At 36.3% G+C, this 18117-nt stretch overlaps 2 protein-coding genes across 2 annotated transcripts; both read left to right on the forward strand.

The window, feature by feature from the left end:
* Positions 1–880: 880 nt before the first annotated feature.
* On the forward strand, positions 881–2119 carry LOC131604270 (uncharacterized). The gene has a single exon (XM_058876722.1). It carries the CDS (start codon positions 881–883, stop codon positions 2117–2119), a length of 1239 nt encoding a protein of 412 aa, XP_058732705.1.
* Positions 2120–15810: 13691 nt separating this feature from the next.
* LOC131601379 (tubulin beta-2 chain-like) lies at positions 15811–17900 on the forward strand. The gene is made up of 3 exons (XM_058873181.1): positions 15811–16318; positions 16668–16937; positions 17030–17900. The coding sequence occupies exons 1-3, from the start codon at positions 15925–15927 to the stop codon at positions 17725–17727; spliced, it is 1362 nt and encodes a 453-aa protein (XP_058729164.1). The 5' UTR covers positions 15811–15924; the 3' UTR covers positions 17728–17900.
* Positions 17901–18117: the final 217 nt, after the last annotated feature.

Here is an 18117-nt window from a genome sequence, read left to right on the forward strand (position 1 = left end):
AGCAAGATGAACCTCATACAAGCCAACATGCATTATCTTGTTCCTTCCCATACCTTATTTGCAGATGACATCATGGTCTTCTGCAGGGGAGATGTTAAGTCCATCAGGGCTATATCTGAGCTTTTTAATGAGTATGCTCAGCTTTATGGGCAAATTTGTAACTTTTCCAAATCTCTCATTTATGCTGGTGGTCTTTCTCATGAGAGACATAAAAATCTTGCTGATATCATAGGGTTTAAAACTTCCACTCCTCCTTTTATTTATTTGGGGGTTCCAATTTTCATTGGTAAACCTAAGGCTATTCATTTTATTTCTATTGCAGGTAAAATCAAGGTTAAACTTGCAACTTGGAAGGCAAAGCTTCTATCAATGGCTGGTAGGGTGATGTTGGTGAAGACTGTTATTCAGAGTATGTTAATACACAACATCTCAGTGTATGATTGGCATGTTAGTATCACCAAGAGCATTGAAGCTTGGATAAGAAACTTCATATGGAGTGGGAATGTGGAGCAAAGAAAAATGGTTATTGTCGCTTGGTCTAAATGTTGTAAGAAAACTATTGAAGGGGGCTTGGTATCATTGCTCTGAAACAATACAACAAAGCCACCAATCTTTGCTTATGCTGGCAGTTCCTAAACAAAAACAATGATTGGTCCAAAATGTTAGCTGCTAGAGTTCTTAGGAATGGCAGAATGATCAAGTATGCTATAAAGTCGTCTCTTTGGAAGGGTTTTAAGGAACACTTTAATATGATTTTAGAGAACACTATTTGGATCATTGGGAATGGAAAAAGGTGAATTTTTGGTTGGATCATTGGACAGGGGAGCCCCTTGCAAGCCGTCTCAGAATACCGATTCAATTTCATCATAATCTCGTTGCTATGGTGGCGGATTATTGGACAGATGGTAATTGGTCCCTCCCGGAGAATCTCATGCTGGCCAGACCTAACATTTTATCTATCCTCTCCAATTTTGCAATCTCAAATATGGACAAGGAGGATCTCTTAGCTTGGAAAAGTGTTGAGAATGGTATGCTTTCTATTAAACATGCCTACAAGCTGTTGATGAATAATAAAACTGACAAGATCTTTTCCTGGCCTTGGGATACTGATGTTGCTCCAGCTCATTCCATGGTTTGCTGGAGACTCCTTCACAACAAATTGCCTACCGATGATAATTTAAAGATTAGAGGTTTCTCCTTTCCCTTTGTGTGTTCTCTTTGCTGTGGCCATATGGAATCTTCCACGCATCTCTTTTTCGAGTGCCAGTTTGCGAAGAGCATTTGGAATTGGCTCAGTTCTCAGTTCTCTTGCCCGATGCCCATTGTCTATTTGCAAGACTGCTTCCTTGTTTTAGATAAACCTTGGAGCTCTCAAGCTAGAGCAGTGGCTAAAGCGTGCATCATGCATACTCTGTATCTGATTTGGCAGGCCCGCAACCAGCTAAGGTTTGACAATAAACATACTCACTGGAAGTCCTGTGTCAGCAAAATCATGGCTAATGCTAAAATGGTTGGCAACTTAACTAAGAAGAAAGCTAATGATTATATGCTCAGCTTCACTTTTCTGAAAAGTTTTGATGTTAAATTAAATCCTCGGGATACGATTGCAATGATTGATGTGATTTGGAGTCCTCCGTTGCAGGGTTGGATTAAGTGTAACATTGACGGCAAGGTGGATGGTTCGTTAGCTGCTGGTGGTGGAATCTTTCGCGACTGGCAGGCCTCTCACATTTTGAGCTTCAGTGCCTTTTTTGGTGAAGGATCTCGAGTCGTGGAAGAGTTTATGGCTACTATTATGGCTATTGAGAAAGCTATGATGATGAAGTGGAAGAAATTATGGATTGAGACAGACTGTAAGTTAGTGGTTTTAGCTATTTCTAACTCTAATTTAGTGCCTTGGAGTTTAAAATCTCGTTGGCTTACGTGTTGGGAATACACGCTTAGCATTGATTTTAGGATCAGTCACATATACCGTGAAGCCAATTTTTGTGCGGATTTCCTGGAAAATATAGGATTTAGAAGCAAATCGATCTCTTGGTTTAGTTATGTGCATAAGGAGATTACTAAGGATTACTTGCTAGACAAGATTGGTACCCCTAGACTAAGACTTATTTGTTGAGAGGTTTTGGCTTGGTCCCCCTCTTGTGTTGTTGTAATCCTTCGTTTTGTTTAATTTTCTTCTTCTTTATTTAAAAAAAACTAAATAATTTTAAAAATTAATTGATTATTTATTTAAATTGATTAAATATTTTAACAATAAATTGAATTACTATTAAATTAGATAATTATTATTTAATTTGAATTAGTTTGAAATAAGTAAAATTTTGTTTGCGCGTTATTTAATCAAATATTAATTAATTTATTTTTATTTTATTAAATATATTGAGAATTTATATTTTATTAATTTGTGTGTTATTTGAAATTAATAAATATTTTTTTATGTGTTACTTGAAATAAATAAATATTTGTTCTAAATTATTAAATTAAATATTTATTAATAAATATATTTATAATTTTTTTGTCTAATCGTAAAATAACTATCAATTACTGGACATAGGTTCCAAATCTCATTGAATGTTCAGAGTTTATCTTATTTATTTATAAAATTTATCTGTCTAACAAAAAAAGAAAAAAATTAAAATAACCATGTTTAATAAAAAATATACAAGAAAAACCATGTTTTCGGGTTATTTACCAAACTGTCTAGGTTTGGGACCGACTGGAAGTGAATGCGCCAAACCATTTGGCGCATATATACCTAACTAGCCAATCCATTTGGCGTAAACCCTAAAAAAATTAGGGCAAAGGGAAGTAGCCAATCCAATTGGCGCATGCACTCCAAAAACAACACATAGGCGCCATTTCATTTGGCTCCTATGTGTTGTGCCTATTTTTTTTTAAAATTTTACCTGTTTCGGGTATTTTCGCGCACCGGTTCGGGTATATGTCTGATAAATCGATTCCGGAAAATGTCTGATAAATCGATTTTGGAAAAACAGAAGAATATGTTTGAATAATGTTTGCCTTGGCAATTTCGGTTATTCACTAAAGCACAATTTATTGATGAAAGACGGAGGCAAGGTTACAAGAGGTGGTAAGCGAAACTGATACAATGCTTTAAAAAAAAATACAGATTATACTAAACTTGCGACGAGCCCGAGCCACGATTAGGGCATCTTTTTATATTGTGCCCCACCTGACGACAAATGCTGCATTTTCGTTCCATTTTGTCGTGGACGTCCATTTCGGTTTTAATCCGTGTACTATTGGGACACTCTTTTTTCTTTCGCCGCATTGCGTCGTTGTGCCAAACTACCTCTCCTTCATAGTCAGGCCAGTAATCCTCCTTGGCCACCACAGGAAACGCAACACTGTAAACTCTAAGCAATGTCTGAGTCTTGTAAATCGGAGACAGTAGTGATATAGCGTCGCAGTGGGCATACGCACATGCAGCTATGACGTGCGAGCAAGGCATACGAAAAGCTTGAAACCTTCCACAGGCGCACCAATCTTCGTCAAGAAGAACCCTATATTGTTGTCTTGGCAATCCCTCATTGTGGTCAATTGTCTCGCGCACACTGAACGTGCGACTGAATCGGTCGAAAGAAGTTACTTGGTGAGTGTTTGCTTTTGCCGATTGTTGTTGCATAAATTTCATGCAGCTATCACTTAAAAGTTGGCCAGATTGCCTAACATCACCCCATCTCCTGCCTCTTGTTGAGAACAGTGAAGCCATCCTAAAGTATGTGGCCTCCACCAGTGCTGTGATTGGAAGGTTACGAATGCCTTTGAAAACGCCATTCATGGATTCCACGAGATTGGTTGTCATATGGCCCCATCGCACGCCTTTGTCGTAAGCCCTTGTCCATTTCTCCCTGGAAAGATTATCTACCCAACTACCTGCCTCTGGATTTGTCATTACAATCTCACTCCGATAATGCTGGAATGTGGGTTGGGTCAATGCATAACCAGCATTGACCAGGGCCTTTCTTAGATGTCTGTCCTTGATCTCCCGCATGAAGTTCTGGGCGATGTGGCGAATACAATAGACGTGTTTTGAAGGGGGGTCATGCCATCCGTTTGCTGGATTATTATAAGCACTCTCTATGGAAGCGTGCCTATCAGAGATTAAACAGATGTCAGGCTGAGGAGCAACATGTTCTCGGAGGTTCCTTAGAAAGAAACTCCAAGCCGCTGCAATTTCACCTTCGACGATTGCAAACGCCACTGGAAATATGTTGCTGTTCCCGTCTTGTGCAACCGCCATGAGCATGGTGCCTTTGTATTTGCCGTATAACCAAGTCCCATCAATTTGAAGTATGGGTTTACAGTGTGCAAACCCTCGTACACAAGGTTTGAACGCCCAAAAAGCCGATGGAATATTCCGTTTCCTTGGACAGGGTTTCCATCCGGGGCATGCGCGGGCAATGTCTCTAGAATAGTAACAGTGCCAGGTGCGTAACTATGTAGCGCATTGAGGTATCGGGGAAGTATTTTGTATGACTCCTCCCAGTTGCCGTAGACTGTAACAGCCCGAATTTTATTATTTGGCTAATTAAATTAAATAAGGATTTATATACTTAATTTGGACGAAGTTTGATAATTAATTGGATCGTCGGTGTTATTGAGAAACGTGTTCAAATTATTAAGTGAAGTTAGAATTTATTCGGTTAATCGAAGAATTAATAAAGTGGAATATGTAGAGAAATAATATTAGAAATAATATTATTATTGGATTTTATTTATTTGAGATAAAGTCGAATTTAATTGGATTAATTGGAAAATAATATTAAGGGTAATAATATTATTTGTTGGAGCATAATTATTTATTTGACTACTCTATTTTATCAATTGGGCCTAATTAGTTAGGAAGTGGAATTATATGGGTTAAGCCCAATATGAATAATGTAGTAAGGGTTTGGGAAGAGTAGAGGTATCATAACTTTGGCTCATTTTGGAGAAGAGGAAGAGGAAGAAAGGGGAAGAACAACAAGGGGCAAAAGCTAGGGTTTGAAGCACCTTGAAGAGGTAAGGGGGAGAATCCCTATCATTGTGGGCTAGTATAATGGGGTAAATAGGTAGATTAACATGATTAGATTATTGTGTAGAAAGTAGAAATTTAATTTGAAATAATATAAATTCTATGCACAAAGAGAATAAGAAAATGGTAGTTCATATGAGCCATGCTGTTTGGCGCAAGAAACCATTGACGGTTGGCAGCCAGTCACTTGCTATTTCGTTTGATGCTCTTCATTGTGTGATGTGATCCATTTTCGTTTTGTTTTATATGGTGCTATGTTAGTTTTCTTCATGTTACTACTGTAGCCTTGCTTTCGTTGCTGTCCCATTCATTGTCTGTATTGTTTCTTAATTCTCATACTATTATTTAATATATACATGGTGATATAACAATGATGGAAATGAATTGAGCATCATAATTTCATTTTGGGTGTTACTTAAGGGAATGAAATAACCAGCCTGTTTTTATGTGTTGACACTACCACTTAAGATATGCATATATAATGGTATAAAGTGAAAAAAATGAAACAACCCACTCACAGGTTACTGTTTTCGGTTCATGTTTGTTCTGTTATTGTATTTTCTTTGTTTTGTTCATGGTTTTGTTTTACATGTTTCCACATACTATTAATTAGGGAACTTATATAATGATATGTTATAATAGAAAATGGAACCATAGTCATGAAATGAAATATAATTAAATGGTAAATCAATAAATTGTGAACATGAGTCTTAGTAGAAACAAATGCCCCTTCTCATAGGATGCTAGAATATTAAAAATGAAATAGTAGCAACTATAGAATAATATAATTCAAAACAGTCCCGTTTGATCGAAATAGCCGAATTAAGCGGTATAATTAGTTGTCCGGAATTTGATGAAAATTTACGTGGTAGCTAAGTTTAATTAGTAGATTAAGGTGGCGATGTCATTTTGTTGAAAATGTGATATTACGAACCGACCGAAATAGTGTGAATTTTAATATCTTTTATATTAAATATTAGTTTTAGGAATAGAAAATGAATTAGTAACTTAGAATAAATGAAGTGTAATTATTAATTAGTTGATTTAATTAATAGTTAAATTAATTGCAATGAGTTTAATTGATTGGAATATACTTGAAGTTGGATCAATTATTCGGTTTGTCGGTAAATTACGGTACTTTGAAGATTCGTCCGTAATTGTGTTTTGGTTTGAATATCTATGTTAAGAATAATATATGTATATGCCATGATGTTGTGCTAATATTGATTCTCTGTGAGTAGTTGGTGAATATTAACTCTAATGATTAACTGCTTGATGTTGAAAGTGTGTGTCCATGTATAATTGGCAAAAATGAGAATTAACATGAGATAGTATGGTTACTAGCGTTAATTGGAATTGTGTGTTGACTATTATATGTGAATAATGCTTATGTGATGAGAATGTTGTGTACAATATTGTGGATAATTCATTGAGTGAATTATTGTGATATGCTAAATATTAAGATGGTAGAGATGATCTTAATTGCATATGTTGATTTACATTGTACATACATTCATATCATGGATGCCTTGAAACAAAGGTGGTTTGCTTTGAAACATAAGCGAGGCTTAGATTCTAAAGTGAATCGGAGGCGGTAAACTATATGTTTACGTTTGGTGGGCTTTGGTCTTGTCCGGATCGGAAGCGTGGCTTGGATTCTAGATATTGAATCGGAAAGCGGTGAAACTTTGGGTTCACAATTCGGTACCACATGCATAGCGTCACATATCTTGCATTGAGTCACATTAAAATTATGCGATAATTGATTATGTGAAGTTGATGTAGTTGTGATATGTGTACGAGTTTGATAATTGAACGAGTGAAGTTTGAATACATATTTGATTAGATGTGTGAATATGCGAGAATTATGATTGTGTACTTAATTGAGAATATAATAGTAAAATTGAAATATTATACTATTTAAGCTTGTTGTATACTCGATAACATGTGAAATATGTGTTGATTACTATTATCTATCATGTTTTACATAGTATGACCAATTACTTGAATTGTTGATTTAACCATTATATTCTGTTATACTTTCTTCATAATGGTTCGTATTCTCACCCTTCTGTTTTAATGTTGCCCTCGTTTGGCGACATGCAGGTTCTGGAGTTTAGTAGCCGCGTGTAACCTAGCTGGAGGTTCTTCCTTGGTTATTGGAGACTAGGTAGTGAGTCGATGCTCTGGTCATGTAACACTGGGTAGACTAGGTGTATTGAACTCATGTTATATTTGCGTATGTATTATGCTATGACTGGTGAACTTATTTATTAGTTACATGTCTTTTGAGAGGTTTACAAGCCAAACCACTTTGATTATGTTTATGTTGAATTGAGATTTATTAGTCGATGTATGATCATGGTATGGGACATGAATCATTATAAATCACATGAGTATCATATATTTCCGCTGCGAATGCATATTCAGGTTAAATTGTGATTTGATATTGAGTGTTATTAAAATGACCAGGAGTATTGTGCCGTATAGATAAATGCTGCCAGTTTTTTTTAAGGTTTTTAGTTCTTCTAAAAGCATCAATGTGACGCCCTTTTGAATTATATGCATGTTATTCTCTGATTATTTATTAAATATTTGGGGTTTAGAAAAGGGTGTTACATTAGTGGTATCAGAGCATGGTCGACCAGTTGGTCAAGGTTATTAATGTCCTTTATCCTGTTGTATTTGATTCGTGTATCTGACACGATCGATACTGTTTTGTCTGGTTGTTTGGTTGTTTAGGACGATGGTTGCGGGAAGGAATGTTGACATTAATGTTGAGGCAATGATGAGGTGGACTGGTGTGATTGGACAAGCGCCGCAAAAGAATGTCGGTTATGGAGGAAAGGATGAGTTCCGTGCTTTTGGAGACTTTCAAAGGTGCAACCCGCCGATCTTTGAAGGAGGGTATGGACTGTACAAAGCGCACGCTTGGATGAGAGAAATCGAGAAGATCTTTCAAGTCGTGAGTTGTACTGATGTACAAAAGGTACAGTTTGGTACTCACGTGCTGACAAAAGAAGCTGACGTTTGGTTGAGTGATACTATGCGGAGATTTGAAATAGAAGGTATTGAAGTTACTTGGACTCTTTTCCGTGATGCATTTTTGGGAAACTATTTTCCAGAAGATGTGCATGGAAAGAAAGAAGTGAGGTTTCTACAGTTGAAACAAGGAGGAGAACAGTTCCGTGAGAAATCGTATGATGACATGAGGGAACAATCTGGTCTTGGCAAGAAGCCAAGTGGGGGAGGAGCTTCTACTCTGATTAAGTTCTACAGGTGTGGCGAGACGGTTCAAAAAACTGTTGATTGTGGAGTTGGTTCGAGTAGGATTTACTACAGTTGTGGTGAGCAAGGGCACAATTGTGCCATGTGCGATAAGCCAAAGAAGGATCAAGCGAAAGGCAAAGTGTTTGCGTTGTCTGGTGCTGAGACTACCTCTAAGGATAAGTTAATATAAGGTACGTGATTTATTATTGATAATGGTGCAACGCATTATTTTATTCTTTGGATTGTGCTATAAGATTGGATCATGTTTTATCTGTTATGCATGGAAGTGTAGTTATTGATACAACTGCTGTGGCTTTGTTTCTACTTCTTTTGCGTGTTTGAATTATCCGTTAAGCATCCTTGGTAGAGATTTTGGAATTAATTTAGTTTGTTTTCCGTTAGACCAATTTGATGAGAATTTTGGTATGAACTGTTTGGATTTAGAGCAAGTAATTGTAACTTTAAGAGAGAATTTGGGTATTGGTGTTTTAAGCGATTTCGAGTGCGAGTTCTGAAGAAACACTATTATGGTTTAGTAATGATGGTTTATGTTTCATTATGATTGTCGATTGTCTATTGACAAATTGAGGACTTGATCACCCTTAATCTATTGTTGATAGGAGACAATATCGTATTGAACGAGATATACGTGTCTTACTAACTTGGTAGCGTGTAAAGCGACCAAGGAGAAGTTGAAGAGCAGATTTGAGGAGTTGTTGAGAAGAGGTTCATTGCCTGAGTGTATAGTCGTAGAGTTACGCTTGTTTGTCGAGTAAGAAGAAGGAAGGTTCTATGAGGTAATATTTCTTGAGGATATTTGATTCTAAGAGCGACGATGATCATGTTAAACATTTAAGGATTGTGTTATTGGTGCTGAAAGATAAGAAGGTTATGTAAAGCTTTTTGAATGTGAGTTTTGGTTGGAAGAAGTGAATTTTATTGGATATGGGATTTCGAGTTGAGGTGTGTTGATGCAGATATCGATAAGTGGTAGCTTATGCTTCAAGGTAACTTAAAGTACATAAGAGGAATTATTCGATGTATGTATTGGAGTTGGTTGCCTTTGTATTTGTTTTGGAATGTAAGAGGCATTGTTTGTGTGGATCAAGGTTTGATGTGTTGGGTGATCACAAGAGTTGAATATGAGGTAAACAAGACGAGTAGAATTTCGAAGGATTTTAATCTTTGGTTTAAATTACCATCCTGGAAAAGTGAAGGTTGTGGCCGATGCATTGAGTAGGAAATAATTTTATAAGTTATATTGAGGATTCAAGAATTAGAAATCGCTGGAACGATTTAGAGGGTTGGGCTTGGTTGTGAAGCGACGTCTTCGTGTGTTAAGTTGGTATGTTGAAGCCTACTTGTGATATTTTGACAAGATTAGAGAAGGTTAGAAATCGGACTTTGTAATTGGTTGACAAGATGATATTGAGTAATCAAGGAAAAAGTGATAACTTTTAGATTGTCGAGAATGGTGTCATGAGATATTGTGATCAAGTTTGTATTCCTGATGATTTGAATTCGGACAAAGAGAATTTGTGGATGAGGAACATCGTAATGATTTGAGTATTAATCATGGTATTAATGATGTATAGAAATTTGAGGAAATGTTTAGTGGTAAAGTATGAAGAGTGATATACCAGAATTGTGTATTTGAGTTGGATTTGTCAGGAACGGTTTCGTTGGCGCAACAGTTATCTATTTCCGAGTGGAAGTGAGATAGTAACTCTATGGATTTTGTTTCGAGATTGTCGAGGCATCGAGTAATTGTGAAGTGAGTTGGGTCAGTATGGATAGTTGACGAAATGTGCTCGTTTCATTTCGATGAAGATGGATTATTCGATGAAGAGACTTGCTAAGTTGTGCATCGAAAGGATTGAGTGTTGCATGGTATTTCCTTCGGATGTTGAAATGACATCTTTTGAAGCTTTATATGGTCGTAAGTGTAGAATGTTTTGTATCGATATGAATCGATAGAGAGAGTGGATGTGGACTGGGTGTTGAGATGGTTGTGTCGACTGAATTTTCAAGGACGAAAATATTTTAAGTGGGGGAGAGTTGTAACAGCCCGAATTTTATTATTTGGCTAATTAAATTAAATAAGGATTTATATACTTAATTTGGACGAAGTTTGATAATTAATTGGATCGTCGGTGTTATTGAGAAACGTGTTCAAATTATTAAGTGAAGTTAGAATTTATTCGGTTAATCGAAGAATTAATAAAGTGGAATATGTAGAGAAATAATATTAGAAATAATATTATTATTGGATTTTATTTATTTGAGATAAAGTCGAATTTAATTGGATTAATTGGAAAATAATATTAAGGGTAATAATATTATTTGTTGGAGCATAATTATTTATTTGACTACTCTATTTTATCAATTGGGCCTAATTAGTTAGGAAGTGGAATTATATGGGTTAAGCCCAATATGAATAATGTAGTAAGGGTTTGGGAAGAGTAGAGGTATCATAACTTTGGCTCATTTTGGAGAAGAGGAAGAGGAAGAAAGGGGAAGAACAACAAGGGGCAAAAGCTAGGGTTTGAAGCACCTTGAAGAGGTAAGGGGGAGAATCCCTATCATTGTGGGCTAGTATAATGGGGTAAATAGGTAGATTAACATGATTAGATTATTGTGTAGAAAGTAGAAATTTAATTTGAAATAATATAAATTCTATGCACAAAGAGAATAAGAAAATGGTAGTTCATATGAGCCATGCTGTTTGGCGCAAGAAACCATTGACGGTTGGCAGCCAGTCACTTGCTATTTCGTTTGATGCTCTTCATTGTGTGATGTGATCCATTTTCGTTTTGTTTTATATGGTGCTATGTTAGTTTTCTTCATGTTACTACTGTAGCCTTGCTTTCGTTGCTGTCCCATTCATTGTCTGTATTGTTTCTTAATTCTCATACTATTATTTAATATATACATGGTGATATAACAATGATGGAAATGAATTGAGCATCATAATTTCATTTTGGGTGTTACTTAAGGGAATGAAATAACCAGCCTGTTTTTATGTGTTGACACTACCACTTAAGATATGCATATATAATGGTATAAAGTGAAAAAAATGAAACAACCCACTCACAGGTTACTGTTTTCGGTTCATGTTTGTTCTGTTATTGTATTTTCTTTGTTTTGTTCATGGTTTTGTTTTACATGTTTCCACATACTATTAATTAGGGAACTTATATAATGATATGTTATAATAGAAAATGGAACCATAGTCATGAAATGAAATATAATTAAATGGTAAATCAATAAATTGTGAACATGAGTCTTAGTAGAAACAAATGCCCCTTCTCATAGGATGCTAGAATATTAAAAATGAAATAGTAGCAACTATAGAATAATATAATTCAAAACAGTCCCGTTTGATCGAAATAGCCGAATTAAGCGGTATAATTAGTTGTCCGGAATTTGATGAAAATTTACGTGGTAGCTAAGTTTAATTAGTAGATTAAGGTGGCGATGTCATTTTGTTGAAAATGTGATATTACGAACCGACCGAAATAGTGTGAATTTTAATATCTTTTATATTAAATATTAGTTTTAGGAATAGAAAATGAATTAGTAACTTAGAATAAATGAAGTGTAATTATTAATTAGATGATTTAATTAATAGTTAAATTAATTGCAATGAGTTTAATTGATTGGAATATACTTGAAGTTGGATCAATTATTCGGTTTGTCGGTAAATTACGGTACTTTGAAGATTCGTCCGTAATTGTGTTTTGGTTTGAATATCTATGTTAAGAATAATATATGTATATGCCATGATGTTGTGCTAATATTGATTCTCTGTGAGTAGTTGGTGAATATTAACTCTAATGATTAACTGCTTGATGTTGAAAGTGTGTGTCCATGTATAATTGGCAAAAATGAGAATTAACATGAGATAGTATGGTTACTAGCGTTAATTGGAATTGTGTGTTGACTATTATATGTGAATAATGCTTATGTGATGAGAATGTTGTGTACAATATTGTGGATAATTCATTGAGTGAATTATTGTGATATGCTAAATATTAAGATGGTAGAGATGATCTTAATTGCATATGTTGATTTACATTGTACATACATTCATATCATGGATGCCTTGAAACAAAGGTGGTTTGCTTTGAAACATAAGCGAGGCTTAGATTCTAAAGTGAATCGGAGGCGGTAAACTATATGTTTACGTTTGGTGGGCTTTGGTCTTGTCCGGATCGGAAGCGTGGCTTGGATTCTAGATATTGAATCGGAAAGCGGTGAAACTTTGGGTTCACAATTCGGTACCACATGCATAGCGTCACATATCTTGCATTGAGTCACATTAAAATTATGCGATAATTGATTATGTGAAGTTGATGTAGTTGTGATATGTGTACGAGTTTGATAATTGAACGAGTGAAGTTTGAATACATATTTGATTAGATGTGTGAATATGCGAGAATTATGATTGTGTACTTAATTGAGAATATAATAGTAAAATTGAAATATTATACTATTTAAGCTTGTTGTATACTCGATAACATGTGAAATATGTGTTGATTACTATTATCTATCATGTTTTACATAGTATGACTAATTACTTGAATTGTTGATTTAACCATTATATTCTGTTATACTTTCTTCATAATGGTTCGTATTCTCACCCTTCTGTTTTAATGTTGCCCTCGTTTGGCGACATGCAGGTTCTGGAGTTTAGTAGCCGCGTGTAACCTAGCTGGAGGTTCTTCCTTGGTTATTGGAGACTAGGTAGTGAGTCGATGCTCTGGTCATGTAACACTGGGTAGACTAGGTGTATTGAACTCATGTTATATTTGCGTATGTATTATGCTATGACTGGTGAACTTATTTATTAGTTACATGTCTTTTGAGAGGTTTACAAGCCAAACCACTTTGATTATGTTTATGTTGAATTGAGATTTATTAGTCGATGTATGATCATGGTATGGGACATGAATCATTATAAATCACATGAGTATCATATATTTCCGCTGCGAATGCATATTCAGGTTAAATTGTGATTTGATATTGAGTGTTATTAAAATGACCAGGAGTATTGTGCCGTATAGATAAATGCTGCCAGTTTTTTTTAAGGTTTTTAGTTCTTCTAAAAGCATCAATGTGACGCCCTTTTGAATTATATGCATGTTATTCTCTGATTATTTATTAAATATTTGGGGTTTAGAAAAGGGTGTTACATAGACTGTCTCAATTGCCTTTGTTTTTGCAACCCACGCCTTTCTGTAAGATGGAGTGTAGTTGAAGGTTGTAACAATGTGTGATATTATATTTTTAACCTTCAGAGACGGATCAGAGCTTATGAGAGGCAAGATCTCCTGATTGATCACCTAGGACCTCAACAAGTATTATCTCTAACCTTTTTCTCTTTTATATGTTTATTTTTTATAAATAATTTCCCGAGATAATGTATAACTCTTATGCATGCAGTTTATATGGAGACCGTATCTCGAATGTGAGCATGTGCCTAGAGCTCAGGATGCAGAAATTTGGACCACAAAGTGTTGCATAATCCGGTACAACATCATTGAAATGCATCATCGTGACCGTGTTATGCTACAGTTCGGAATGCGCCAACGTATACCAGACCCTCCAATTGACGTGGGACGGTGGCACCTCAAACGAGTCAATCATCAATGGACACACCAAAACTGGAAGGATTTTGCACCCGAACACCGCCAGATGTGGAAGGACCGTCGCCAATATGTCCTCAACTTCCCCGTCAGTGACCATGAGATGAAACCGACCGCCGAGTACATGAGTTGGTATCGTACAACTACATCCCCTAACCTGTTTCTTGCAGCTCCGTTCTATTTGATTGATCCCCGTGCTCACAATTACATCTTACCACAACAACAACCTGAGGAGGAAGAAGAAGTAGAAGAAGAAGAACAACAACAACAACTACGATAACAACTACGGCAACAACAACGACAACAACAACGCCTACAACAACGCCAACAACTACAACAACAACAACAACAACAGCAGCAGCAACAACAAAATATTTTCAACACTCCGTCCCGTTCCGCACACAACTACCGACATCCAAATATGTTCCAATCCCAGTCCCAGCCTTTTCAACAATCTGGAAACCACCATCATTCCTCGGGCCAATATGAGACCCATTCACAACCATTAGGATTTACAGCGTTTGCAGGGTCCTCAAGGCCTTTCGGCCACAACCTTACGCCCGGTTCTTCTAGCATACATCTAAGTCCCGACGATGGTCCTTTTGGTGATTCCTCTCACCGAGGCACCCCCTCCGGATATGCAACACCATCGAACCAATTCGGATTTGTTCAAGGTAGTTCTAGTGATGCTGGATGCTACGCACCTGAAATCTTTTCCCAAACCACTCCACAACCACGACTTAACGCTTTTGAGGGGATGGGTCACCGACTTTACAACACCCGTTTACCGGAAAATTATGGGGGCGTGGACGAATTCATAGACAGCGACCCACGAGACATCCCAATTCCAGGCTCAGTGACACAGACCCAACAAGAAGCACAAAGGGGCAGGGGCAGGGGTCGAGCTAGGGAAAGGGGTGGTGCCAATCTTCGCGGCGGGATGAACGATCGCGGCAAACGTGTGATAACAAGACCAGGGTGCGGAACGGATGGCTATCTTGGTGATGGACGCCATTGAGGATTTAGTTGTGTTTTCTTCAATCAATTGTGTCAATGTATCGTTTATTTAATCAGTCGTAATCGATGTTTCCTTTCTTTAATCTATTATAACCAATGTTTTGTTTTCGATTATCAAATTTCATTTTACATTTTGTGCACTACATTTTTACAAATAATACAGTATTTAATCATCGATATATATATATAGGTATGTTTAACATAACTATAAAAATTGCAATTTTAAAACTATAAACCCTAAAAAATTAGTTTTAGAACAAGGTTAAAACCTATGTATTTAACAAAACTTTACAAAATAAAATTTGGAAAAAAAAAAAACTTAAATAATTTAAAAAAAAAATTTAAAAGAAAAAAATATAGTAACATTACTTAAAAAAAAATTGAAAAAAAAAAAAAAGGGGAGCACACTTAGGCGCCAAATGGTATGGCTATTAGGGCAAAATGCCTAGCCTAATGCGCCATTCCATTTGGCGCATACACCCACATTTTTAGGGTTAGCCAAATGGTTTGGCGTATTCACCTAAAATATACACCTATGTGCCAAACCATTTGGCGCATTCACTTACATTCGGTCCCAAACCTAGACATTTTGGTAAATACCCCGAAAACATGGTTTTTTTTGTAATTTTATTATTAAACCTAGTTATTTAAAATTTTTTTTCACAAAAAAGAAGAAAAGTTTAAAATCCCAATAAAATTTGGCGGTTTGAATTTTGACCAAAGTAAAATAGTAACAACACTTCCTCTCAAAAAAAGGTCCCACAAAAACAACTTGTCATTTCAAATTTTCAAATTTCAATTTCATTTCAAATCTCAATTTCAAATTAATCAAATAAATACCAATATCCCTTTCACTTTTTCACCCATTTCTCACACCAAACAAACCCTAATTCCCAATCTCACTCTTCCAATTTCCCTCTTCCAATTTCACTTTCCCCACACCCGAAAATGCGTGAGATTCTTCACATCCAAGGTGGCCAGTGCGGCAACCAAATCGGCGCCAAATTCTGGGAAGTTGTCTGCGCTGAACACGGAATCGACCCAACCGGAAGATACGGCGGTGACTCTGAGCTTCAACTAGAGAGAATCAATGTTTACTACAACGAAGCTAGCTGTGGCCGGTTTGTTCCTAGAGCGGTTCTCATGGATCTTGAACCGGGTACCATGGACAGTGTCCGGTCTGGACCGTACGGTCAGATCTTTAGACCGGATAACTTTGTGTTTGGGCAGAGTGGTGCTGGGAATAACTGGGCTAAAGGTCATTATACTGAAGGCGCTGAGCTTATTGATTCTGTTCTTGATGTTGTCAGGAAAGAAGCTGAGAACTGTGATTGCTTGCAGGGTATGGTCTTTTCAACTTGTTTAGAAATTTAGAATTTTTGTTGCTAATTGTGGATTTTTTTTCTTCTTTTTATGTAATGAGATCTATGTTGCTTTTTTTTTTTTATTTTTAATTTTCTAAATTTGGTTGATGATTTTGAATTAGAGTGTTTGTATATATGTTTTTGTTAGGAAAGTTGGAAACTTTCATCACTTGTTGAACTGTAAATGGTTAACTTAATTTTTTTTTTTTAATTTAGGATTTAGGGTTTCATAATTTGTGTTTTTTTTTTTTTAAATTTTTATGTAAGGGTTAAGTGGCTGATTATGACATGGGTGTGGTGTGTTTTTTTATCTTTTTGTGTGTTCAGGTTTTCAAGTATGTCATTCACTAGGTGGAGGAACTGGATCTGGAATGGGTACTCTTTTGATTTCGAAGATAAGGGAGGAATATCCTGATAGGATGATGCTTACTTTCTCGGTTTTTCCTTCTCCTAAGGTTTCTGACACGGTGGTGGAACCTTATAATGCTACTCTCTCTGTTCACCAGCTTGTTGAAAACGCAGATGAATGTATGGTTCTTGATAATGAAGCCTTGTATGATATTTGCTTCCGTACCCTCAAGCTCACAACCCCAAGCTGTAAGCTGTTTTTTAAACGCAAATGAATATAAGTTTCCAATTTTGTTGCATCTTGTTCAATAAGGTTTCTAATTTTGGTTTTTGTGATGCAGTTGGTGATCTTAACCATTTGATATCGGCTACCATGTCTGGTGTCACATGTTGTTTGAGGTTTCCTGGTCAGCTTAACTCTGACCTTCGTAAGCTAGCTGTGAATTTAATTCCGTTCCCTCGTCTCCACTTTTTCATGTTGGGGTTTGCACCTTTGACTTCAAGAGGCTCTCAGCAGTACAGGGCTTTGAGTGTACCAGAACTCACACAGCAAATGTGGGATGCCAAGAACATGATGTGTGCGGCTGACCCTCGACACGGACGATACCTTACTGCATCAGCCATCTTCAGAGGCAAAATGAGCACTAAAGAAGTTGATGAACAAATGATCAACGTTCAAAACAAGAACTCATCCTACTTTGTGGAATGGATTCCAAACAATGTGAAGTCCACAGTTTGTGATATTCCCCCAACTGGGTTGAAGATGGCTTCAACATTCATTGGAAACTCTACTTCCATTCAGGAAATGTTCCGTAGGGTGAGTGAACAATTCACTGCTATGTTTAGGAGAAAGGCTTTCTTGCATTGGTACACCGGTGAAGGTATGGACGAAATGGAATTCACTGAGGCTGAAAGTAACATGAACGATCTTGTGTCGGAATATCAACAGTATCAAGATGCTACTGCTGAGGATGACGAGTATGGAGAGGAAGAGGAAGAGGAAGAAGAAGAGTATCATCAGGAACATGATGACATATGAGCACTTTGATGTTGTCTGTGTGGTGGATGATATGTTAGATGGATAACATATCATTCTGCAACTTCCTGTTGTGTAATTGTTTGTGGTTTTTATTTCTGTGTCTATGTAACATGTTGTTATGCTGGTATGAAAAGACAATATTATTGTTTAAACAACTATTGCATGAAGTATCAGTCTGAGATCCCCAGAAGTTGCTCTGTTTCAGTGAAACAAAGCTCAAATCTATTGCCCATCTCCAGACATTCAAACAATTCCTAAACTACTGCCTCCAACCATTGGTTTATAGTGCTAATTAGCAAATACCAAAAATGAATATTATGTGTGAATTTGGTAAATTGATAAAATTTAAAATTTAGCTTAATAAAAGCTTAAATGCGTAACTAATAAAAT

The sequence above is a fragment of the Vicia villosa genome, linkage group LG5 (assembly GCF_029867415.1).
Source record: "Vicia villosa cultivar HV-30 ecotype Madison, WI linkage group LG5, Vvil1.0, whole genome shotgun sequence".
NCBI classification, from domain to species: Eukaryota; Viridiplantae; Streptophyta; class Magnoliopsida; order Fabales; family Fabaceae; genus Vicia; species Vicia villosa.

What these genes read in the sequence shown, in the direction of transcription:
- LOC131604270 (XM_058876722.1), top strand. Translation starts at nt 881, where the DNA reads ATGGTGGCGGATTATTGGACAGATGGTAATTGGTCCCTCCCGGAGAAT.
- LOC131601379 (XM_058873181.1), top strand. Translation starts at nt 15,925, where the DNA reads ATGCGTGAGATTCTTCACATCCAAGGTGGCCAGTGCGGCAACCAAATC. An exon ending in GAACTGTGATTGCTTGCAGG is followed by an intron (nt 16,319 to 16,667) that starts GTATGGTCTTTT and finishes TTGTGTGTTCAG; the next exon opens with GTTTTCAAGTATGTCATTCA. An exon ending in CAAGCTCACAACCCCAAGCT is followed by an intron (nt 16,938 to 17,029) that starts GTAAGCTGTTTT and finishes TTTGTGATGCAG; the next exon opens with TTGGTGATCTTAACCATTTG.